We start from the raw sequence: 27,319 nt of genomic DNA, 5'->3' as shown, positions 1-27,319 counted from the left end.
TATATGCCAATTTTGGTACAAATCTAAATCTGTTATCTGTTATCTGTTATCTGTATCTGTATCTGTTCGGACGTCGTTTGGAAGTTTGTATCCAACGACCTTTCTGTGACCTCTGAGCTCAACCCCTGTGGCTAGTTACTCGAGTCGGGCCGGCAAGGGCCTGGACGATTAGATAACGAACCACGGTAGTCTGTTTTGGGATCTTTGGGTATTGAGACCCTTGATTCCAGGTATACTCGAGTATTACCATTTTTGTTTCTGTTGAGGTGAGCGGGCCCGGTAAAGGGGTGTTTGGTGGACGGAATTTGGTGTAAAGTGGGGTCTACGGACGCGTTGGTTCTATATACGTTGACGGAGAGTCAACCGGCTTGGATCAAGTACTGCGCTGGAAAGCTGGCTCCTGAGAGGCACCTGTATCCTTCCTATTTGAGTCCTTATGTTTACCTGTCTTACTTTATAGCGGGCATGTGTATCTGATTTGTATAACGTGAAATGCCATGATTTTTCTGCTACATGTTTGGTACCTCATTGGGCGTAAGCTCACCCCCTCCTCGTTATCTTTGTTTTCCTTACAGGAACCTCTTTTGGAAATCATGATTTTGAGAAGCGAGTTGAGCTAGTTAGATATTCTTTTGCTCTTTTGTATAACTCCTCGAGAGTGAGCAAACTCTAAATGTATTTCGTTTCACTGGTTCCCTTTGATTTGTAAACCTAGCGACATGTATTTATGAAAGTGTTTTCCCCATGTGATTTTGGTAAGTTACTTTTAAGCTTGGCGGTCTTCAATCGTTCAATTCTTTTTGGGTCCTATCGCGCGTAATATAGGATTTGTGTGATTCTACTCCGTAGTCCTGGCGAGAGTTGGGCAGGCGGTCCGCCGAACCCTTTGGTTCGCCTTAGGGGAAGGCGGGGCTGTCACAATTTGACAACTTTTTTGGGATGCTGCTTCAATTGCTCTTGAAGATCAGTACTATCATTTTTACTTGTACTTATCAATGTATTTTTTGATTGTTACTGATGAATTTGTCTCTAAATCGGTGATTGCTAGAATTTATGCAGAAACAATGGAATTTTATCTACTGAACAATTTGTGCTCCCCTTCCCCAAAAAAAAGAAAAAGAAAAAGAACAATTTGAGCCCTTTCCACAGATTTTAGTTTTTCGTTCTTGTACTCAATCTTGAATTGATTTAAATGGGTTCTTTCTTTCTCCTTGTCAGTATTTGATTTTTATACATGTATGTATAATCTTTGCTTCTTACATAGGTTAGCTTTTTTTTTTTGGGTAATCATTTGTCAATGGGGTTTGCGTCTGGATAGTCGACTACATTTTGTTTGATGTAATGATCAACTGAAACCTAGAACATTAAGTGCATTCTAATAGTACAATGTTGAATGATTAAGGAAATGAAGGGCTATGGTGGGTTTTTACGTTATGCTCTGTTCTAGTAGGGATTGAAATGGAGACTAAAAAGTTATCCTTTTTGCACTATTCACTTTCTATTTTCTATTTTCTATTTTCTTTTTTTTTTGGTCATGCTCTTAAAGTTGTATTTGATCTAAGCATTGTTATAGCCACTTCATATCTATTTGGTGATTGTGTGACGCCCCTACTTCTCCCAAGGGCGAACCCAAAGGTATCGGCGAAATGCCTGCCCAACTTTTGCCAGGATTCGGTACTAATTCAATTTAAACTCAATAATAACCAATCGATACTAAAAATCGAAGAGATAAAGGAAGGTCGATTCCTTAATAAACGTTCAGGTCTTACATCATAATCTACCCAATTACTTTACATTCCCAAAATATACAGCTTCCAAAATCAAATTCTAAACAAATACATTCACAATTCTAATCAAATGAAGCATCAAGTAAGCTTCTCTAGAATTCCTCCCATTTCATCTCCTGTTAAGGAAAACAAATCTAACGGGGTGAGCGGATGCTCGTGAGGCCAAGAAAACATGCAAGACAAGTAACTCAATAACAATAGTACTTACACAATAGTGAAAACTATAACATTCAAGAAATTCACAATTTATAATAAACCCCCTTGAGTAAGATGTAGGAGCTCTCAAGAGCTAAATCTTTGCTTACTTTGCCCAAATTCAATTCAATACTTTCTCGTGACGACACCCCGTCACCCGGGTAGATAATTAAATTCATAGCACTTTACGTATTCCATTTGTGTTTTTGAGACGACTCGAAAGGTACCTCCCACCCAAATCGGTGTGGTACTTACTATCGCTCAGTTTATAGGTCTGAGACGATTCTAGAGATACCTCCTACCAAATCGGTATGGTACTTGCTATCCTTCAGAAGTCGATGAGACACCGCTCCAATCGACTTAGAATGCTTAATGGTTTTGAAACGACTCGAGAGGTACCTCCCACCCGAATTGGTGTGGTACTTGCTATCGTTTAGAGGTCGATAAGACACCTATCCAATCGATTTAGAATGCTTAATGGTTCTGAGACGACTCGAGAGGTATCTCCTACCCGAATCAGTGTGGTACTTGCTATCGTTCAAATGTTTAGGGTACTGAGACGACTCGAGAGGTACCTCCCACCAAATCGGTGTGGTACTTACAATCGTTCAGTGGTCGATGAGGCATCGCTCCAATCGACTTATGCAGCCATAGCATAATTAATCATTTCATTCAATCATTCATTTCATTTCAATCAAGTTATTTACGATTCATTCATTTCATTTCAATCAAGTCATTCATGATTCATTCAAATGAGACCGAGTGTGATAAGGTGCACACTCGACTCAGTATTTTCAAAATCTCCAATCACTAATAACAATTACGCACATATCAAGTTTACATACACTTGACACTCACCAAGTAATTCAAGAAGCAAGCACAAGCGATTGTTTATGCGTCTTCCGTCAGATCCTCTTGAAGGTCCTCTTGAGTGCGTGAGCAGTTAATAATGAACTATTACACACTATCGCTTAAAACCCCTAATTATTGAGAAATTGTACTCATGTACAATCTAAGAAGATGCCATGGAAATGAGTCTTAATTACTCGTGAATCGAGACTCAAAAGTGGGGTTTTAAATAATACAAGAAAATCTAATTTTCATTTTTGAAATCAAGTGTAAAATGATCAAACGATATCAAAGGAAAATAGAGAGTTCGAAAACCTCAAATTCCTTTAAGTTTGGAAAAATTCAGATTTGACCAGCAATTTATGGAAAATCATATCTCACTCTCTGTAAGTCAAAATTTAGAAAATTGGAAACCGTTGGAAACTAATTCCAAAGTACTAAAAGTTCCTAGAAGACACTTTTCTATTGTTCTAAATTGATGACATTCAAATTTTGGGTTCAAAATGTTATGTTTGGAATACCACGACAGTTTTGGGTTGATTTTTGGTAAAGTTTGGAAATTCGGCAAAATTCACACAATGCGGACTAGCTTCCGAAATTCATAACACAATAAGAAGTTCAAACAAGGTTTCAAACAGGACAAACGGAACTAAATTCGAAGTTTTGTGCATTGATATATAATAGTTTGAAGTCGGCTGGAATTTGGGCACAAATAAGAAATTTTCCAGATTTGAAAAGCAAACTTTGTAGCATCATTTGGATATCGAAAGGTTGTTGAAATAACACGAAATTTTGTAAACTTAAACCTCTACATGTGGAATACCCCTGTATAAAATTTCATACGAAAACTTACGTGGGAAGGTAGTTATCAAAACAACTGAAGTTCGTAAAATGTTTTAAAGCAAATCTGTCTTCTTGCTTTCCTTTCTTTTCAAAACATTTTGCACAATGAAATCAGTCCCATTTCGGTTCATTTTTGAAACCAAGGTCCTAGAAACATCTATTATACATTTGATAGGTGATTGACACCAGAATTTTTGAAACAACATATCCCAAATCAAATTAGACCAGTCGGCTAGCAAGAAAGAAGGATTTTCCAGATTTCCAGCTTTACCGCAGTTTGAAAATTGAACCATCTCTCACTCAATACAACTTGAAATTGAGAATGGTCAGTGGTGTTGGAAACTATATTTCAAAGGCTACATTTCATCAGAAGAAATCAATTTGAAAATTAGTTTATAGCTAGCTCGAATTCAAGCGACAAGCCGCAGCTTATCACTGTCACTCACACAACACGGCAGAACAGAATAGGTAACATTGGTGAACTACTACGGTTAACTCAGTTCGAAATAGATGGTGAATTTTATACTGTTGGAAAGCTACAAATGTCTAGTTTCAAATGTCACAAACGGCACTTGATTTCGACGTCTGTACAGAGAGATATGTTCAATTAAAGAGACAATGTTCATCAGCCCAGAGCATGTTTTTCCAATTTCTATAAAGTTCGAAAATTCAACTTTTGCTCAACCAATTCAAGTGATTTTTGGTAGAAAATTTCTACACAACTTATACAACATATACACATCAGTTTCACAATCATTTGAGTACCTAAAATTTGAAATACAGGTACGGCAAAAAAGGATAGATTTGTCTAGCATTCCTGCGAAATTTTTCATTCATCTTTCCTTCAATTTCTAAGCTTAATACTCATCACAACCACAATAACACTCATATTATCATCATATCAGCACATATACCCAAGGTGGGAATTCATAGAGCTCACTTGAACATTTAAACTCAAACCACAACAATAACCATGAAGCTACAAGCTTCCTAGCAAAGATCCATCCACTAAAACCAAGACTAGAAGATTAGATGATTACCTCTTAGTTTATTGAGATAAACCAAAAAATTTTACCACTAAAAACCACAAGAAAACTGCCAAGATGAAGCTTCCTTCCAAGCTCAAGTGAATCTCCAAGTGATTTTGTGGTTAATTGCAAAGTTAGAGGTGATTTGGAGCAAGAGATGGTGCAAGATGATGAAGAGCTTTGGTCTCTTCCTCCTATGGTGATGCACGGCTGTTATGAGAGAAAAAGAGGGAGTGTTTTGCTGATAATGAAGCTTCCTTGAGAAGCTTAAAGTGTGTGGCCAAAAGTGCTCCAAAAGTCAACTAGGAATAGTGCGCTTACGCGCGCGTTTCGTGCTCGATTCCTCTCGGGTTTGTTTCACTTGTGCACTAAACCTCCAATGCACTTCCATTCATACTATTATTATTCATCCTTAATAGTCAAATAATAAGAGTCTAAAGTCCTTCAATTTATTGCGCGCGCGAAAACGCGTACTTCCGATTTATGCGCGATAAGGTGAAATTTCTAAGAAATTCTTATAACAATAGTATCACTAACTAATATTTGAGTATTTAAACATAAAAATAACTATTTTAAAACTAATGTATGAGTCTTCAATCTCCAAGGTCACTGCACTCTCAAATCGGTTATTGTCTCCAAACATGTATTCACTAAATCTCAATAAACGAGTTTCCAAAAATTAAATTTATTAACGGAACATTTTAAAAATATTTGCAAATCATAGTTCCATGTAATTGGGTCTAAAAAGGTTAAAATAAAATATTCGAAACAAACGGGTAAATAAATATTTAAATAAACCAATAATATTCGATAAAAATAAGAAAATTTTCGGGTCCTCACATCCTCCCCTCTTTAAAAAGAATTTCGTTCTCGAAATTCACACTTAATATAATATCATACCCCTTACTTGCCAGGTCCACTAGATCTGCCAAAATTCACAGTTTCTATAGTTTGCACTAACAATTAAACACTGAATTCCACATAGGAGTCCTAACCTCTAAGCTATAGGGCAGGGATCACACTTTACTTGTACCACTCATGAAACTAGAGTTTGCACAAGAATAGTTGACTACAGAGTCAATTAATAGTCTAGTTAAATGATTTAATCAGGTAGTTCAAAACTCGAATAGGAAGATAAATTTTCAATAGAAAACTAAGGTTACCAAAATCTTCAGACTCAATTTGTCCAAAACCATTTACTCGCATTCGATTTTCAAAATTAACAATTTTAGAAATAACCAGGTTTCTTTTGTCCCAGATGACCAATAAAATATATTATATACATATATATATTTTTCAAATCAAGTCAGTCATAATATGCGAGATAAAATTGAGGGTTTTAATGCATTTTGGATATATATGTGGCAAAATGCGATTCAAAATTTCAAAATTAGAGCTAAAAGATACAAACTTTTCTTCATAACCCAAGACTAAGTTTTCTTAGTAAGAAACTTTAGATAATGTTTTTGCTACCGTCATTAATACATATTTCAAATTCCTCAAATACATTTAAGAAGTTTAATCATGCGATTCAATGCATGGATATTAAAACACATATATAATAAAACAATGTATACTTGAAGGATGTTTCAAAAAATAAAATTTCCTCAAAGTTTTGAGTTAAGAACTGCGTTTGAATAAACGTATATTCTAGAAAACATTTTTAAGAGAGAAAGTGCTTTTATTTAAGTAAAACAAGTAGGTGCAAATCTCAAAATGAGCGAGTGTAAAGTTTTTCAAAAGAAGCAATAACCCGATAAGTAATGCTCATGTCAAAGTATAAGAATACTCTCAGGAGCCAATTTCCCGTTGCTTCACCAGAGCTTGATCAAGTATTAGTTGACACTCTGTCAACCTTCAAGTAAAGTAACCAATCCAATAGTGCTTCGCTTCACACTAATCCGTCCACCATTCAACCCTCTTACCGGGCCCGAACACCAACTAAATATTGGCGGTAATACTCGAGTATACTGATTAGTGAGGAGATAACACTCCACTCGACAACACTAGATACCCATGGTTCGTTATCTAATCGACCAAACCCTTGCCGACTCGACTCGATTAACTAGCCAGTGGGATTTGGGTTCCCAAGTAGTCACTATAGTCGATTACCGATCGACTTAGTCAAGAGAAAAGTACGGAGACGGGAATGAGAGGTACCTCCCACTCAGATCGACTGTGGTACATACTGCCGCTCAGCACTTACAAGTCAAGCACAAGTATATCAAGTCGATTGCAATAATAAACAAGTACATATCACATTAGGACAAATGCGATAAAGTACACCCTTGCCCGATCATACCAATTAAATATCATTAGATCACATTGGTCAAGTATTGAAAACAAGTGTCAAGTTCAATTAGGTATTTGAAAGTACTCACTAAAGATTTAGTGCTTGTCAAAAATCACGTTCAGGTGTAACTCCTTGGTCGGAGTCCAAATCTGTGATACAATATTATTTAAAAGCTTGAAATCAGCTAGGGTTCGAACTTAAGAGTTTCGCTCCAAGAAGAACAAGTAAATGAAACTCATTTAGATAGGATTCATGTTATGTATCAAACTCTAGAAAATTCAGACTCGCTCTTTTGATATTGCTAAAAAAGCAACTAAAACTTTGGAATTCGCATTTGAGTCGCAAAGACGAGGAAAACGTATTTCTATTGATTTTTCCAAGGGTACGAGTTTCGACAAAATTATAACTTAGATACCTCCATGAAAGAGGACTTGAATGACCTAGACAATTCAAGCTCAATTCAACCCCAACTCTTCGCTCAAACTACAAGTGCACACGTCTAGTCCTCGAATGAAAATTTGGGCAGCACGCCCTTTGTATTTACCTATTTTCCAGCCATTTATCGCTTCACTATTTTTCTCAAATCAGCCCTAAAGTCACACACAAGCAATGTTACCATCATAGACTTTCTATTAGGCTCCAAAATCATCCAATTATAACACAAGTCTAATAATACAACCGGAAATCAGTTTTGAAGACAAAAGGCTAAACAGCAGATTTGACATCTTATAGCATTTTGATCACAACTGGAGCAAAGTTTATCGGATTGGGGTACATTTTATACCATTTTGAAGCTAAGACAAAGGATTACAACTTTCATGAAGACAAGTCAACCCAGTTCACATTTGATCTAGGTTGAATTTGCAGATTACAGAACCAGAATTTCAATGTTAGTCTGGTTGTCAGCACTGGATTTGAATGACAATAACTCAAACTACAAAATTCCGATTGAGGTGTTTTCAGATGCGTTGGAAAGCTAAAACACAGGACTAAAATTTTTATGTTTTGACCAAAGGCTGATTTGATACGGATCAAAGTGAAAAATGAAGCCAAAAATGTGAAATCTCAAAACTGTCTACAAAACAGTACATTTGGCAGTCAAGGGCATATTTATCATTTCACATGTTACAATGCTCTAATCGTGCTCCGATCGAGCTGAAATTTTACAGGCAGCTATATAACATCATTTCCTACAACTTTTATGTTTTAACCTAAGTCTAATGCGGCCTCTAATATAGACGAATGATGCTAGTCAGAACAGGGCAGTTTCAATCCTTAAAACTAGAACTTGATGAAACCAAAGTAGAGAATGCTCATTCATGTCTTACACCACTATCCCAACTCCCTATCCAGGATTATAGATATCATATGCTCTCTAAATAACAAGGAATACAACTGAACAACTCAAACCCTAACTCAAAATCCACCATATCCATCAAAACTACCAAAAGAACTATCATTTGCCACAAGTATGAGTTGTTATACAAACATAAGCAAGAGTAAGGAAGAGATAAAGGAAGACAGCCATAATACCTCTCTAAGATGCTTGCAAGAGAAATCCTTCACCTTTCCTTTCAAAAACTTTAGCACACCAAGCTTCCTAAGCTCCTAATTTAGAGGTTAATCGGTTTAGATTTTCGGTTTTCACTCACCTAAGCTAGAAATCCAGATGGAATGAAATGGTTTTCACTCTTTTCTTTTTCCTCTTATAAGTCATGACCAAGATTGTGACGCCCCACTTCTCCCTAAGGCGAACCAAAGGGTATCCGTGGGACGCCTGCCTAGCTCTCGTCAGGACTCAAGACGAATTCCGTTCAAGCTTAATACAATACTAGTTATCATGGTAAGATAAAGTAAGAAAGAGAAGTCACCTCCATAAGTAACTTTCAAACTTATACCACGAGTTCCAAAATACATCAATTATCCAATCCTTACATCGAGTTCTCAAAAGTTACATCAACTCCCGAAAATATACAATCATCACAAGCCCAGCCAAATACATTGGAACCCCTAATACCCAAGGTACATCCGAAGGGTTCCTCTAGGTTTCATCTCATCCATTCCTGTAAAGGAAAACAAATCTACAGGGTGAGCAAAACACCCGTGAGGCCAAGAACACACATGCAAGCACATAGTCCAAGTAACAAGCCCAAATAACAGGTCAAATGATAAAGTACAAGTAATTGACAATTCCAATGAAATGTGAACAGAAACAATTCAAAGATATGGTAGCTCTCAGGAGCTAAGTTCCACATGCTTTGCCAGGGTCATTCGTATACCTTCCCACGATGACTCTCTGTCAACCGGGTCAGTATTTTCAATCCGTAAATCTCTACTTACTTCTCATGTCCGTCCACCGTACATACCACACCGGGCCCGCACAACATTTATAGGGCGATACTCCACCAGTATGCCAAGCGAGATCTCTCAAATAGATCAAGCTTATCATGTAATCTCTTGGCTCACCGAGGTTTCCGACCAAACCCATGCCGACTCGAGTCCCAAGGTCGGCCTATGAGTTTGAGCGTCCCCCATGTAATATGTGAGCGTCGAGGAGATTCACTCCAGCGACGTATACAGCCATAGCATACTATTTCATGTTATTCAAGCATTAGATATATCCAAGCATTTGATAATTTCAAGCATTTGATATATTCCAGCATTTCAAGCGTGAGTTATTCATTTCAAATTAGAATGAGTACGATAAAGTACACACTCGACTCCATTTTCAAAATCTCAAGTCATGGATAACAAGTAAGCAAGTATCAAGTTCACAGGAGTTCAAGTAATTATGCACTTGACACTCATCAAGTAAACAAGAAGAAAAGTCGATTGAAGTTCAAGTGTCTACCGTGGGATCCTCTTGAAGGTCCTCGCACGAACCTGAGTAATTAATAATGATTCATTACTCATAAACCCCAATTATCGAAGAAGATTGCACTGGTGTACAACCTAAGGAAATCTCATGAAAATGAACCCCAATTATTCGTAAATAGAGACTTAAAGATGGAGTTTTAAAACACAAGAGCAATCGAGTTTTCATCTTTGAAATCAAGTATAAAATGTTCAAGTAATATCGAAGGAATAAGGAGAATTCAAAAAACTCCATTTCCTTAAGATTCGGAAATTTCAGTTTTGATATGAGATCTTTGAAAAATCGTATCTCACACTTTACAAGTTTAAAATTGGAAAACTTCATACCATTGGAAACCTTTTAGAAAGTACTAAAAGTTCTTAGAAGACACTTTTCCATGATTCCAAACGGAAGGTATTCAAAAATTGGCTCAAAGTTGCTGTTTTGGGGTATTTAGGACCGCTTCGGGGTTGGTTTTCGGCAAAATTTGGAAATTCGGCAAAATTCACACAGTACAAACCAGACTCTGAAATTTGTAACTCAATTAGAGTTCAAGCAAGGTTTAAGACACAACAAGCGGATCAAGAATCGGAGTTTTGAGCGCCAAGATATGGTAGCTCAAATTTACTAAAATTTCCTTGTTAAACAAGGGTTTTCCAAATTCAAATCATGAACTTTGGAAGTTTAGTTGAGCAGCGAAACAGACTCAGAATGGCACCAAATTTGGTATGATTACATTATCATATATGGGCTATTCTTCTACCAAATTTCATGGATGAATAAGCACGGGAAGTTGGTTAACCAAATCACTCAAGTTTCCAAAATTTTAAGGCAAAGCTGCCTTGTGTATGAAAATTTCCTTTTCTAAACTTTTGACCAAGGGAAAATGCCTAAAACATGTCTCTTTTATGATAATCAGGTCTAGTGAGGATTCAAAATACATTTTGTAGGTGATTTACACCAAGAATTTCAAATAACAAATCCCAAACCAAGATTAGTTAAGGATCAGTCCAAAAATGAAGAATTCCATCACTGAGTCAGTTTCAAACTTTGGCCACTTCAAACTTTGGCCACAACTCACTCAATTCAACTTGGAATTGAGCATGGTTGATGGCGTCGGAAAATAAATTCATAAAGCTACAATTTCTCAGAAGAAACCATTTTCAAAATCTGTCCCCAACTAGCCCACATTTGAGCATCAAGTTGTAGTTCATGTTCTGCTTTCCAGTGAACCAATGAAACAGGGCAGCCAAGTTCAAATGGTTGGTGTGGTTCACTCAGGTGGAATCTGAACATGAATTTTATATTGTTGGAAATCTGGGAATGTATAATTTCCAATGCCACAAACGGCACTCGATTTCAACATCGGAGCAAAAAGTTATAGCTGAAACAAAAACACTGTTTGGGCAAATCTGGGAAAATTTCCAGTTTTGAAGAGCCTTCGAAATTTCAACATCTACCCAACCAAATCATGTTATTTTTCAACGAAACTTTCTACACACCCCATATAACATGTATACATCATAAACAAGCCATTAGAACCTCAAAAATTTGCACTAAAGTGCACGAACATGGCAGGGGTAAAACAGTCACTTTTGTCCATTACACCTCCTTTGAGTTTCTACCAACAATATAGCCTTATTCCACTAATTTAAGCACTAAACCAACATTAATAACATCATCCTTCACCAAATTAGTCCATCCAACCAAAGTGGGAGTTCATAGAGCCCACACAACAATTTTCCACATAAATAAAGTTACCCACATGGATTTGCAAGCTCATAAGTTCACTATTACTTCCATAAATCATGTTTTTCAAGGTGGATCATCACTTACTCTTGTTGGTGACTTCAAGCAGAATTTTCAATCCAAAGATGCTCAAGAAAACCATGGAAAGCAGCCCTCTTTCTTAGCTTGATGTAATCTCCAAGTGATTTGCTAAGTGTAGGTGAAAATTGAGATGAATTGGAGGAAGTTTGATGAAGATTTGATGAAGAAATTTGAAGAGCTTTTGAGTTGTTTTTCTTGCTTGATGGCTGGCCAAATGAGAGAGCAAGAGAGAGAGATTTTGGTCTGAAATGAGGCTTCCAAAGGAAGCTTTAATGTGTGGCTATAATTTGTTCAAAAGTCAACTCTCCCTCGCACCCGCACGCGCGCGTTTTGTGCTCGATTCCTCTTGCGTTTGTTTCACTAGTGCACTAAACCTCTAATGCACTTGTATTCATATTAATATTATTCACTCTTAATTGTCCCAAAATAAGGGTCTAAAGTTGTGACAGCCCTACCTTCCCCTAAGGCGAACCAAAGGGGTTAGCAGACTGTCTGTCCAACTCTCGCCAGGACTAACGAAACAGTTTAATGCCATCTAAAACGATTCGGAATATATAAGCACGCTTAAACAAACCAAAATCTCGAAATAAAAAAAAAAAGAAAATCGGCATCGGCATGAATAGTGCCAGACACGGCAGAATCCGGTCGGATTTCTGGCTGGATTCCTGGCCGGATACTGGCCAGAGAGCATCTGGCTGGATGCTCAAAAATCCAGGGCAATCCGGCCAGCAATCTGGCCAAGTTCTGGCCGGATTCGGCCCTGCCGTTTCCGCCAAAAATTTTTCTTTTGCCGTTTGAAATCCACCCAAACATCAATCAAACATATGCACCTTGAAATTTAGCATGTACAAGCCAAAATAGCATACCAAAGTTACCAAGCTCATTTACACATGTACGGGTTCAATCTTACAATTCAAAAGAGGGAACAGATCAAAATACATTTAGGGTTTCATTCATTGAGGAGCTATACAAAATGTATTCACAACTAGCTCAACTCGGCATCAAACTATCAAAGCCATTCCAAAAGTATTCAAATTCCTGTAAGGAAAACAAAAGGAATAGAGTGAACTTATAAGCATAAAGCTTTTCAGTCCAATTCATCTAATAGGAAGTAAGGCAAGAGCACACATCAATAGATTCGGTAAAAGGATACGGACGGCTCTCAAGAGCCCCTTTCCTCACTTGTATACTTGATCGGACCACATTGTCCCTCCATCAATGTTTAAAGAGTAACCAACCGTAGGCTCCACTTTACTTCCATTCCTTCCACCCGACATACCCCTACCGGGCCCGAACTCCAAACAGTACAAAGGTGGTAATACTCGAGTATATCGGAATCGAGAGTCTCATACTACAAGATTCCATATAACAGTCCCCATGGCTCGTCAATTTTCACGACCAAACCCTCGCTGGCTCGATTCAATCGACTACCAATGGGGTTGAAATCAGTAGTAACAGTAATGGCTGTTGGATACTCATTCAAATGACACCAAATCCAGTATTTCATGTACCATTCAAGTACCACAATAAACAGTCATATATAAGACGAAAGGGTGAGAGTGATCAAGTACACCCTCACTTTAATCAGTTTCATTGGTGCAAATAAGCATTCAAGGCATCAAATTCAAATGTAACAAAGCCACATAGTAACAAGCAAGTGAGTAGTACACTCACCAAGCAAGCAAATGAAATTTCATAAACTTCCGCCCAAAGAGTGTCTTGAATCACCGTCACGTCCTAAAATATTCAAACAAGCACAATAAGACTCGATTACAAGTCATAAACCAATTCCACAAACTACCAAAAATAAGACTCCATTAGAACGTATAAGTACTAAAGTAAGCTAGGGAAAGTCTGGAAATGAAAGTTAAGCCCTAAAACCCAAAAACAGTTTTGACGTCATTTAGCGTATTAGACACAACCGGCACTACGATTATCGAATGGATGTACAATACAAACCGTTTTGAAGCTAAGAGAAAGGGCTACAATGTTGAAGAAGGCCACTCAATCCAGTTTGTAGTGCAACTAGGTCAAAATTCCAATGTAAAAAACCAGAACCGCATAAACAGATTAGTGAACCGCATTCTGGTTAAATAACCATAATTTAGGCTACCAAAGTCCAATTCAATTGATTCCAAAGCCATCCAAAAGCTAAGATACCAGGATATATTTCTTAAGAAGACATCAACAACCAAATCAGTAGTATTCCCGGTCAAACTAACCAATTACAGAAACGGATTATCAATTTCGGACAGAAACAGGGCAGCAGGGGTATTTCAGTCTTTTCATAGGCTACATTGCTCCGATTGGGCTGAAATTTTGCAGGCAACTATAAAATATCATTCTCTACAACTTTCACGTTTTAATTCAAGGCTAATTCAGCCTCTAACTAAGGGAAACAGTACCGGGTACAATGGGGTTAATTGAAACCCTTATTCCGAAATTTCCTTTCAAAGCGGAAATTTTCCGCAAATAGCCACAATTTACGCACTATAACTTCATTCTAAACCATTCCCAACCATCATCTATGGCCACACAATATCAAACATATAAAAACAGAAAAATCATGAATAAATAGAAAAATTCACCAATCTCAACCAAAATCATGAAATAGCCCACAAAATCACATCTTAGACTACCACAAGCCACTAATTAAACATCATTAGATAGAAAAGAGAGGTTCCTTAGCTGCTCACCTTATCAACCAAAGAAAAGAGACAACTTAGCACATTAGTCTTCCAAACCACTTCACTAATCACCTCACAATCACTAAACTAAGGGTTTTTATGGACAAAATTCAAGATTAATCGGTTGGTTTGTTGGATTGAGCAAGATTGGAGAAAGAAATTGGAGAGCTTTTCTTTCTTTTTCTTCCTAGAGAGGGCCGGCCATGAAGCTTACAAATAAGGATGATTTTTGAGTAATTTTTGATTAAATTGGTAAAGTAGTGAATAGTGTGGTCAAAGTCCAAGGGCTAGTCACCAAGTGACACTTGTCACTTCAATTAATACATGGTTATCCTTTGTTTCTCTCACACCAATCCACTTAGGAACCTCTAATTATCTCTTAACACCTGGTAAAATAAACCCGGTATCCAACACTTAACCTAACTGGCCGAATTTTACCGAATTTTCCGCACTAGCGGGTCCCACGTCCGGTATACGCTCTTAATTTCTCAAAAACTAACCGATACTAGAAAAATCATCTAAAAACTATATTTACTCGTAAAATCTATCTAGAAAAGTTTGCTAATAAAGAAAATGCAGAAAAGCATGCCATTAAATAGAATAAAACCTAAAAAATAAGAAAATTTATGGTCTCTCACCCTCTCCCCCTTAAAAGAATTTCGCCCTCGAAATTTCTCACCTTAACTCACGAAAAGTTCAGGGTATTTCTTTTGCATCTCTTCTTCCACCTCCCAGGTAGCTTCCTCTACCCCATGGTTTCTCCACAGTATCTTAACCAATGGAATCTGCTTGTTTCTCAGCTATTTAACTTTCGGGTCAAGCAATTGGACAGGTTTCTCTTCATAAGCGAGCGATTCATCTATGTCGATTTCCTCTGGCTGTATGATATAGGATGGGTCGGGATAGTACTTCTTAAGCATCGAGATATGGAAGACGTCGTGAATTCGAGAGAAACTGGACGGTAGTTCCAGGCGATACGCTACCTTACCAACCCTTTGGAGAATCTTGTAAGGTCCAATGAACCTCGGTTGGAGTTTCTTTTGTGAGGACCCGAAAATTTTGCTTATTTTATTTATTTTACTGGCTAAAATAAGTATTTACTCACCCGATTTCTCCGAGTATTATTTTCTAAGCTTTTTAGGTTTAATTAAACGTATCCATAGTTTAGTTATATTTTTAAAGCGATTCGTTTTGAAATTTAATTTCTGTAAGCTCGTTAAGTGAAAATAGTAAATACACGATTGGAGTAAATAATCGATTCAAGAAATTACAGATAACGAATAAGTGGTTAAATTAAAAGCCTAATTGAATTTTTATAAAAATTGAGAATTTAGAAATATCCTGATTTAACTAAGAATAACGGTAAGAATTTTGAGTGAGAGCTTGACAATTTTATTCCTTATTTAAAATTTAATACATGTTCTATTTTCTTTTATTTATTAAAATACATGTTTAATTAATTCTTTTCGTTTACAAGTAAACCGGTAATACCTCTGGAAATTGTATCACTTACACCATTAAATATTAGTATTAGTTAGAATCTATTGTTATAAAAATAAATAACACAATAAACTTGGAAAACAAATTTGGAGACTTGTGCATTAGTCTCAAAATAGGTACTTTATATTTAAGCATTCAAAAGTTAGTTAGTTATATTACCATCATAGGAATTCTTAGAAATTTTATTACCTCGCGCTTAAATTGGAAATACCTAGGATGGTGTGAGAAAAACTCTTATAGGGGTATGTAAATTAGAATAAACTAAAGTTTGAGACAATATTTGAAGATGATAAGATTCCAACTCCTTAGCAAATAAATACTTTAATGTTAAAAGACCATTGAAGCCTCAATACTTGAATAAATAACCATGCAACCAACTCTATTCCCTTTGTCTTGACCGAGAGAAACATTTGCCAAAGTTCCATTTTTTTTTGCTCCATTTAGCCGAGAGAGTGAGAGTATTTCTGGTTTCTCTTTGCTTCCAGCTGAAGCCGAGAGAGTGTGAGGTAGAGAGAGAGGGATATCTTCATTCCATTCCCACGCACAAAAGTGAGTTGAGTGAGAGGGGGAAACTGCAACTCCTTGGTGTCTATACCAGCCAAATTGGGGAAAGAAAGAAGAGGAGCTAGTGCGATTTGCTTGAGGAACCGAGAGAGAGAGAACCGTGAGTTTTCCTAATTCTGTCCGTCAACAAGAGGGAGAAAGAGAGAGAGACAGAGTGTGAGTTCCTTCTACATTCGCCACATCCACCAGCTGCCATCATCTTCCAACCGCAACACTACAGCTGCAACCATCGTGTGCGTGAGCTTAGCCGAGAGGACAGAAACTTCAGCTTTTCTTGTTGCATGAACCGACCTTCTAGCTGAGGTAAATTCGAGACTTAGATTAACTAATTACTGGTAGAAGAAGCTGTTTAAAAGCTTGTATGTTGAGTTTGTGCGTTTAGACGATGAAATCAAAGCATGAGGAAAATCTGGTTTGATGGAAATGGATATTGCCGTGAGCTTGAACCAGAAATGCAGACTTGATCTTGCTTAATTGAAGTAATCTGAGCTTGTAATTGCGATTAACTAACTAAGAATTAAGTTTTTAAGCTTTGCATGCCGTTCTTTAGCGCGGTTAAGTAAGAAAAAGAAAAGGAAACAAGGAATCTGTTGCATGCAACCTAGCCGAGAATAGGTGAACAAATTCTGGAATTTTTTTGGGATGATTATAACTGTTGTTTGAATCTAATTTTGAACTGGAAATGTTAATTGGCTAGTTAAGAAATTGCATGCCGAAATTGAGTACTTAATATCATGTTTTAGCCGAGTAAAAAGTTGGATTATGACCAATTAGCTGCTGGAAATTCTGTTTAGCCGAGGACAGATTTATTGTGGTGGAATTATTTGCCAAAATCACATGCTATTTGTTTTTTTTCATGTCGAAAAATTTTGATGGTGGGCTCTATGAACTCCCACCCTTGGATTGATGATGGATATAATGCTAGTTTAGTGTTTAAATAGGTAGATTAATGATACCTAGCTAGTCTAGACTCCAAGAGATGCATAGTTCAAAAATGTTCAGATTTGCCCTATTTTAATCGCACCCCTTTTTGCAAACTTTTGAGAGTTTCATGACTTGTATATCATGTTGATACGTTGAATATATGGTGTACAAAGTTTCATTGAAAAATATTGAGGTTTGGTTGGTCAAATAAATTGATTTCACAAAGCTAGTAAATCTGGAACAATTTCCGAAATGCTCTGACCAGCTTCCGTATTTCGGCCATAATTTTGAGCTTCGATGTCAAAATCGAGCGCCACCAGCAGCATTTGAAACTAGACATTCCAACCTTTCCGACGGTATAAAATTCACGTTCTGGTTCCATGTACGTGAGCCGAACCAACCATTTTAAGTTGGCTGTTCTGTTTCTCTGTTTTACAAGAACAAAATGCTGTGGCTGCAACTTGTGGCTCGAATTCGAGCTAGTTGCACGCCAAATTTGAAAATGATTTCTTCTGTGAAATTATAGATTTATGAATGTATTTTCCAACAACTTAAACCATGCCCAATTCCGAGTTAATTTGAGTGATTTGTGATCAAAATACGGAACCTGCCCTGCTCTTGAAAACCCTGATTTTTAGACAGATTTGATGCAAGGCTTGGTATAGACTTGATAATTAAATTTCTTGGAGTTAAACACCCATCAAAGGTACCATGAATGTTCTTTAGACTTTGTTAAACAAATGAACCATGTTTAGGAGATTTTCCCTTGGTCAAAATTTTGGAAAAAGGAAATTTTCATATACAAGGCAGCTTTGCCTTAAAATTTTGGAAACTTGAGTGATTTTGTTAAGCGACTTTCCGTGCTTATTTTTTTTTATGAAATTTGGTAGAGGGACAACCCTTATATGGTAGTATTATACTGCTAATTATGGGGTTATTCCGAGACCGTTTCATGGGTCAAATAAATTACCAAAGTTCGAGACTTGATTTTAGAAAACCCTTGTTTAACAAGAAACTTATAGTAACTTTGAGCTACCGTATCTTGGTGCTCAAAACTCCGTTTCTCATTCCGCTTGTTTTACTGTAAACTTGGATTGCGATTCTAAAAGTGAATCAAATTTAAAAAGCTAGTTCCAATCAAGCGAATTTTGCCGAATTTTCAAAGTTGGCCAAAAACCAACTTAAATCTGCCTTATGAACCAAAACAGTAACTTTGAGGCCATTTTTGACTATTTTCCATTTAGAATCATGGAAAAATGTATTCTAGGAACTTTTAGTACTCTGGAAGAGGTTTCCAATGCTACCAAGTTTTCCAATTTTTGAAATGTAGAAGGTGAGATACGATTTTTCAAAGTATCGTATCAAAACTGAAAATTTTCCGAATTTCATGGAAATGGAGTTTTTTTTCAAGTACTCCTTATTCCTTCGATATTATTCAAATGTTTTATCCTTGATTTTCATGATGTAGACTTAATTTCTCTTGTACTTTGAAACTCGCTTGAGAGTCTCGATTTAGGATAATTAAGACTTGTTTCACGAGATTTTTTTTTCCTAAGTTGTACTATGTTACGATCCTCATCAATAGTAGGGATTGTAAATGATAGATTATTACTATTTGCTCAGGCGCATACGAGGACCTTTAAGAGGATCCGACAGAGGACGCTTGAACTTCAAATTGAACCTATTGCCCTTGTTGCTAGGTGAGTGTTCCATATAGGAATACGTAATTGAATAAGTCTAGGACATACTTATTCATGATTATTAAGTACTAAGTGCTATGTGTTAAGTATTTACAATACTCATGCCTACATAAATAATGTATACTTGCAGTGCATATCGACATGAATTGGTTAAAGTGTTTTCGTGACTTGATATGTGATAATTGGAAAAATGATTTCTGATCCATCGAAGTTAGGCGAGTGTGTACTTTACCTTACTCGACCTATTCAAATGATGAATTCTACCTTTTGTTGAATTACTTGATTACCTGTGCATGTTGTAAGCTATAAGCTGAACTTGGGCCCTGCCTCGGTTACTGACCTACTCGAGCCAGGACTGGGCTCGATCGGGTAGGTTGGAACCCTGGACAACCGTTTCGGTATACTCGAGTACTACTACTGGAGGGATAAGGTGATGGCCAGTCAACCGAAGGAGTTACCAATCGGGGTTATAAGGACGGAAAGTGGACCGAGTACTGTATCCTTTTGTGCTTGCTTTACTATTAATAATGTTATTGCTCTCCTAGTCGACATTTCTTGGGTAAGACTCCTCATGAGCATTAATCTCTGAGATGAAGCAATCCTTGTAATGTTCTTCTAGTCAGACGAGCCACTATTTGTTTGACTAAAAATTCATGAAAATATATTTACATGGTCATTCATTCCAAAAATACGTTAGCGATTTTAAATAGTTTATGAGTTGTACTCATAGTAAAGTTACCAGCAAGAGTGCTACTTCTATATGTGTTTTCAAAGTAGCAATTACCCGAGTAATGATTATCACCTTATGATAACATGCCATTGTGTAACCCCGAACCATGCATATGACATGCACAACTTTCTTGATTTGTTTGAACTGTTAGAGTGTCTTGGAACCTCACTGGGCTGTGTAGCTCATCCCACGTTGTGATTTTCTTTTACAGGGTTTGAGACCAAAGGTGCTCGGAAGTAGTACTAGATTGTTTACTTTTATGAATGTAATTCGAGTTAAACATTGTAGTTGTGCTTGGGTTGCCACTTGAAGCTGGAAAAGTGTAAACCCTGTATTTGTATGTGGCTTGTATGAATTTGTTACTTGGTTTGTAAGGATGTATTTGAATTGTATATTTTGTTTCTTGGGTTGAAATTGGGAAGGTATTTTAAGAATCAACGTTGGCTATCTTAAGGCACCGTTATATCTGAAGTTAATGTGATTCTAGAAACCGGCTTATTTGGAGGGAAACGATGTTGTAATAGATTAGGTTATACTTCGGAAGGATTTTTGCTAGCTTGCTTGCGTGAGTCCTGGCGAGAGCTAGGCAGACGGCCCGCCAACCCTCTAGTTCGCCTTAGGGGGAAGTGGGGTCGCCACATCTTTCCTCTACCTGCTGTGATTCTCCATAATGGTGTGACTTTAAGAAACACATGGTCCCCAATTTCGAACTCCAAATCTTTTCTTCGATTGTCTGCATAGCTCTTTTGTCGACTTTGAGCGGTTTGGAGTCGTTGTCGTATCAACTTCACCTTTTCTCGAGCCTCCTCCATCCATAGAATAGTTGCTGGATCTAGCGCCTTTCTCTCGCCAACTTCATCCCAGTAGATTGGTGACCGGCATTTTCGTCCATATAGTGCCTCGTATGGAGCCATTTGAATTGACGAATGGTAGATGTTATTGTATGCAAACTCCACTAAGGTCATGTGTTGACCCCAGTTACCTCCAAAATCCAGAATGCAGGTTCTTAACATGTCCTCAAGAGTTTGAATTGTTCGCTCCGATTGTCCATTCGTCTGAGGGTGATAAGTAGTGTTTAAATTGAGTTTGGTCCCGAAAGTCTCTTGAAACTTCTGCCAAAACCGCGATACAAAACGGGGATCTCGATCGGAGACGATACTCACCGGAATACCATGTAACCTCACAATCTCGTCCATGTACACCTGAGTCAATTTATCCATGGAATACTTCATGTTTACCGGCAAGAAATGGGCCGACTTGGTTAATCGATCTACGATCACCCAAACGGCATCGTGTCCTTGTTGCGTTCGCGGCAAACCTGAAACGAAGTCCATGGAAAGGTTCTCCCACTTCCATTCGGGTATCTCAAGGGGTTGTAGTAAGTCTGATGGTTTTTGGTACTCTACTTTAACTTGTTGGCAAACGAGACATTTCTGCACGTACAGAGCGATTTACTTCTTCATATTGTCCCACCAATAGGCTCCTTTCAGATTCTGATACATCTTGCTACTCCCCGGATGGATTGTATACTTGGATCGGTGAGCCTACTCTAAAATCTCCGTCCTTAACGCTTCCTCTTTGGGTACCACCACTCGGTTCCGGTATCTTAAAATTCCCTCAGGACTAAAGTTGAAGTCAGTTGATTCCCCTTTTTCCACCTTCTCCCCCATATCCGCACCATTGAATCCTCCTTTTGAGCTCCTTTTATCTGCTCCAAGAGGGTGGAGGTTACCTTAATGTTGCCAAAAACTACCTTATTACTCCCAAGGCAGGGTTTCCACTCACAAACGGATTCCAACAAATCCCACTCTTTAATCATTAACCCCGCTACCTGAGCCTTGCGACTTAAGGCATCGGCCACCACGGTCGCTTTCCCCGGATGGTAGTTGATAGTACAGTCGTAATCCTCCAGAAATTCCATCCATCGCTGTTGCCTCATATGCAACTCCTTTTGTGAAAAGAGGTACCGAAGACTCTTGTGATCTGAGTACACCTCGAATGTTACCCGTGCAGATAGTGCCTCCACTTCTTCAGAGCAAAAACAACCGCGGCTAATTCCAAATCATGGGTTGGGTAGTTCTGCTCATGGGGTTTTAACTTTCTAGAAGCAAATGCTATCATATTTCGGTTCTACATTAGCACACAACCTAGACCTTCCCGTGACGCGTCAATATAAACAACAAAGCCGTCAATTTCGTTTGGCAGAACTAAAACCGGCGCCATGGTCAACTTTTTCTTTTAATTCCTGAAAACTTGTGATACGAATCTTGTTGGTGAGAAGATTCGCGACCCAAGATCACTTGTTGGATTTGACTTCGAACGCAAGAAAAGGTAGCAGCGGAAACCTTACGACCCCTCTAATCCCCGTGACTACGAACTTGTTGATATTATCTCAACCCGTAATCAAACGAATTAGCGAACCTCAGGCAAGTGTAGAAGGCGCCACAATTCAAGTGTGGTTCTGGAATTGATAAGCCAAACAAGAACACTAGAGTAAAACTCTAAGTTGTTCAAGGGTTGCTCGAAAGCTATGGAGAAAATTCTCTCAAATATTTTATGATAAAAGTGTCTACCCTTTAATGATGCAATATGGTGCCTTATATAGGCTACAAGTCAAAAACCTAATCTAGTAAGAAAATGGACTAAGGGTGCAGTGGATATGGGCCCTAATAAGGGAGGCTTAACCCCCGACGGTTGGGCCTCACGTGGGCTTTCCTTCCTAGGCAGCCCAGTCTAGCAAATAATAATGAGTAAATTAACAATCCTACCCTTGGAAATTCTACGTGCAATATGTACTTAGCCAATTATTCAATCTAATCAACTAATGTGGAAATAACTAACTATGATGCTAAAACGGAAATTAGGGTTTGGCAAAAACCCTAATCCTCAAGTGTAGCTTCAATGCTCATTATCGGACCGCGACCACCTTCACTTGAGTGTATGAATCCTTCAAAATACTTGTGTATGGCCTGAATAAGTACATTGAGTTGCTCACGAAGTTTCTTTGCGCGAGCCCTAGTAATGGGTCCACTTGGGGTATGCACGTGATCCTTAGCTCCTCGATTACTCGAGCCATTGTTGGCCTGCCCACGTACCATGATGCTATTATTCCCCTCCTCTTGAGAAAGATTTGCCCTCAAATCAAACGCATCATCTGCATCAAAAGGAGCTAAGTCAGAGACATTAAATGTAGCACTAACTCCATACTCACCAGGAAGGTCAAGTTTGTAGGCGTTGTCATTGATGCGCTCCAACACCTGAAACGGTCCATCACCATGTGGGTGTAATTTATTTCTCCTTTGAACAGGGAATCGTTCCTTGCTCATGTGCAACCACACCCAATCCCCGGGTTCGAAAATCAGCTTTTGGCGCCCTTTGTTGGCTTGCTTCACATATTGAGCAGTTCTCCTCTCAATGTTGGCCCTGACTTTCTCATGCAGTTGCTTAACAAACTCTGCACGTTTCTTACCATCCAAATGCGCACGCTCATTATTAGGTAATGGCACTAGATCAAGTGGTGTTTGCGGATTAAAACCATAAACACACTCGAATGGAGAGATGTGAGAACCCTGAAAATATATATATACAAATATCATTCCGTATTTCATTTGCATATTTAATTCATTAGTAATTTTAGAATTACTTTCACTTGTTCGCAGATAAGTACTTAAAAACACTTTTTATGTGTGAACTAATATAATTTTTCTAAGTTATGAAATTTCTTGGTTTTGCTTAAATATATTAATACATTTGGAATTAGAATGATTCTATCGCCTTAACATAAAACGTTAGAACACTTAGTCTCTATTACGCTAAATCAACGTTACTTGAGCCGATTAATCTTACTACCTTAAAATAAATTATTTAAAGTCCAATAATTAATTCTAATTAGTGAATAACGTCAAAACTATAAAGCCGACAAATTTTAGATAAAAATAATACAAGTATACTAATTACTCGTGGGACGTAAATATTTCGATAATTGAAGCCTTGCAAGATTAGTACATCATTAGGAATTTAATTTACGTTCGGAATAATTTTTGGAGTTAAATGGGAATTGGGGTCTTAAGTGGTCATTAGTAGGACAATATGAAATGTCTAAACTACCCTCCCAATCTCACCAAAACCACCATGCAAACCCAACAAATTCCGGACAACCTGATTTTCTCACCTCCCTATTCGGCCAATCCCATATTCACCAACTCTACACTCAAGCTCATTCCTACACTCCAACTTCCTTAACCTCGCACCACTCCACCCTCTTCATAGCTTCATTCCCTTCTCTTCACATCACCACAACCCTTCACCTCGTAAACATCGACCGGAAGTGAGAGAGAGAGAGAGAGCTCCATTCCCTTCCTGATCAGAAGCTGGAACAAGGAAGGAATCGCGAGCTGCAACCATTCTGTTTCTTTCCGTGAGCTAAAGGGGAGAAAGGAGAGGGACACTACGTGAGCTTCATTCCTGACTGCACCCTCAACCAGCTGCAAACCATTCTCTAACCGCCACACCATCGCAACTGCAACATCACCAGGACAACCATTCAGCCGCAAGCAAGCCGAGAGGAAGAGAGATAGAATTTCTGTTCGGTCACGCGTACAAGCTTTCAGCAGAGGTAGATTCTGATTTTAGAGGAGCTTATTAGAGGTAGATGGTAGTGTTTAAGAACTTGCATGTGGGATTTGTGCATTCGAATGATAAAATTTAAACATGAGAAATCTGATTTTGGGAGAAAATGATGTTGCCGAGAAACAGAGATGGAGATGCAGATTTAATTTTGTTTCCCCGTGACAATCTGGGCTTAACTATGTGATTAACCAACCAAAAACAAGAGGTTTAAGCTAGATATAGCCGTGCAGGTTGAGTTTGGACAGCCGGATGAGTGGGGTAGGAAAGAAAATCTGATATGCGTAAGAATTTGTTTCTGCCGAGAGCTAGAGCTGGAAATTTTGGTTTTAATTTGTTGGGTGTGATGATTTGAGCTTAATCTTGGATCAACCTGATAGATAAGTTCCTTACTTAGTGTTGCATGTGAACTTTATGGCTAGGAATTTCGGTTGCATGGCTGGAAAACTTATTAGAAAATTTCTGGGCTGCTGAACTAATTTTTCCAGATTAGCCGTTGAAGTTGTTTTGGATATTGCTTGGGTATTTTAGCATGAAATGTGCTGGAACGTGTTTGATTTCCACTTGGTTAGGTGTTTGACTAATTAAAATTAAATGATTAAGTAGATTAAGGGTTGCATGTGGAAGCTAGATTCGGATGATGATGTTAAGGCTCAAGAAAATTCTGTTTTGATAAGAAAATGGTTGGCCGAAAACTGATTTAAGAATTGCATGATGTAATCTGCTTTGTTGTGATGATAAGCAACCGAGATTATGATTAGTTAACTGAAACATGGATGATTTATACAATTAAGGCCTTGCATGTGGAGTTATGTGATTGGATGATGGAATCAGGAACCTGGAAAAAATTCTGATTTAGTGAAATGGAATTTTTGTGCACCAGAAATCTGAATTGCAGTTGTAATCTATTTAAATTTGATAATCTGAGCCTGTATTGTGGATTATATGACTAATCACTAGTTGATTTACCTGGCTATGGCTTTGTATGTTAATTTTGTGCATTCGGATGATGAATTAAGAAGCATAAGAAATTCTGTTTTGATGAAATGGAACTACCGTGAGTTTAAATTGGAAAGGTAGTTCTTAATCTTCTACATTATGAGGATCTGAGTTGATACCTATGTTTATCTAGCTAACAACATGATGATTGAGGCTTGCATGAGGCTAGGTAGCTCGGCTAACCAAGGAAATAAAATGAAAATAGAAAATTTATGCATGCAACTTCATCCATGACTAGCTGGACAAATTTCTGGATTTTTGGGATGGAGGTAGTTGTTATTCGAAGTTGAGTTTGAACCAGAAATGTAATTAGCTAGCTAAATGTGTGCATGACAAACTTGAGTATCTAAAACCATGTTTTAGCCGAGGAAAAGTTGGATTTATAAACATCTAATTGCTGGAATATAAGAATTGGAATTAAGCATTATTTGCCTTGGTATATGCTGGTATGAATGTCATACTTAAATGTACGGATGGTTTGAATAAAAGTCTTATGGTTTTAAAGGAGAAAAAGGAGTTTTTCACAAGTGAAAAATGAGTTTCCAGATTTTCGGATTTCACTGACCAGTCTCAGTAAAATGCTTATATCTTGGTGTAGGAAAATCCGATTAAGGTCCCGTCAGTGGCCTTTGAAACTAGATTCATGGGCCTTTGTTCTGTAGAAATTTCATATTTTTCCCCCATATGTACTGCTGTCCGTGACTCCTCAAAGTAGACTGTCCTGCTTGAATGTCCTGTTTCTTTATGAAACTGAATTTTTGACTTGGATCGAACATTTAGCTTATTTGTGAATTGAATTCCTGATTTAAATTGTGGTTGGATGTGATTGAGGATTGTCAAAGGCAATGATTGATGGAGCCTTAGCCATTTGAATAATTTTATATAAGTGTTTAAGTGTGGTGAAATTGAACTGCTGGACTTGTTTGGAGCTAATATGTTTATTTCGATGTGATATGAACTTGCCAAACACCAAGTGCTAATGATTGACGAAGCCTTGGTTATATATTTTTGTTCAAATGAAATTGACTTTGTTGAAATCTAGGGCTAATGATTGAAGAAGCCCTAGTGACTTGCTTTTGAGATGTGATCTTGATTTGCTGGAAAATTTAAGTTGTAACGTGAATTCGATATGGGATCGAACTTGTGAAATTTCGTGTCGACCCACAAATCCGTGAATGTTTAAGCAACTATCTAGATATTTTGAGCTTAGCCTTAATTGATAAAACCTAGTATTGTATGTTAAAGTTAGAAATTTCGTGTAGGGATTTTCTAAACCTTGCCAACTCGATATCTCTCTTTTAAGCGTAAACTAGCCTTATTACTTTTAGAAAATGATTTCACTAGTTTTAAAACCCTAAGTCTTGATCTATTTCCTTTTCTTTCCTTAAAATTGTCCCTGGCTAATTGTCTAGAGGAAAATTTCCAAAATACAAGATTTTAGTGGCTTTAACTAAAAATAGCTGAAAACTTCCTCGGCAAGAAAACTTATTCTAAATAAAATAGTACTAGCCGCACTCGTATAGAGAAAAATATTTTTAAGGAAAGCCATATAAAACATTTCCTACTTTTACTAAATTTCAATCCTAAGTGGATGGTCGAATTGTTTCAAGAAAATAATACTAGTTACCCTTTTCTAAGGAAAAATATCTCAAGGAAAACTATAAGAAACATTTCTACTACTTTTGTCAAGCTTCAACCTAAGTAGATTCTTGAATTTACTATGGGAAAGAAAACTAGTAATATATTAGATAAACCTCGATGTGTATAAGCTTGAAATCTGAATAGAAACTTATAGTTTCAAAATTTGGTATTCTAGGGTATTGCGAGGACGCAGAATTCGATTCCCAACTTGATATCTGAACCCACTCTTGGTGAGTGTCCCTGCTTGTTCTATGCCTACTTGATTAAAG

General features: G+C 37.6%; 1 protein-coding gene across 1 annotated transcript in view; it reads right to left on the bottom strand.

Moving 5' to 3' along the window:
- LOC113777383 overlaps positions 1-27,319 on the bottom strand; it is a 61,838-nt gene that overhangs the window by 30,595 nt on the left and 3,924 nt on the right. The window contains exons 5-6 of the mRNA XM_027322418.1: positions 24,236-24,303; positions 22,880-23,353 (exon numbers count right to left, since the gene is read on the bottom strand). Of these exons, the coding sequence (XP_027178219.1) occupies positions 22,880-23,353; positions 24,236-24,303 (542 nt within the window). The remainder of the gene's footprint in view (positions 1-22,879; positions 23,354-24,235; positions 24,304-27,319) is intronic.

Source organism: Coffea eugenioides, chromosome 7, assembly GCF_003713205.1.
Source record: "Coffea eugenioides isolate CCC68of chromosome 7, Ceug_1.0, whole genome shotgun sequence".
In the NCBI taxonomy this organism is placed as follows: Eukaryota; Viridiplantae; Streptophyta; class Magnoliopsida; order Gentianales; family Rubiaceae; genus Coffea; species Coffea eugenioides.
Note: the sequence above shows the minus strand (reverse complement) of the source record. Positions and strands in the feature narration are given on the sequence as shown.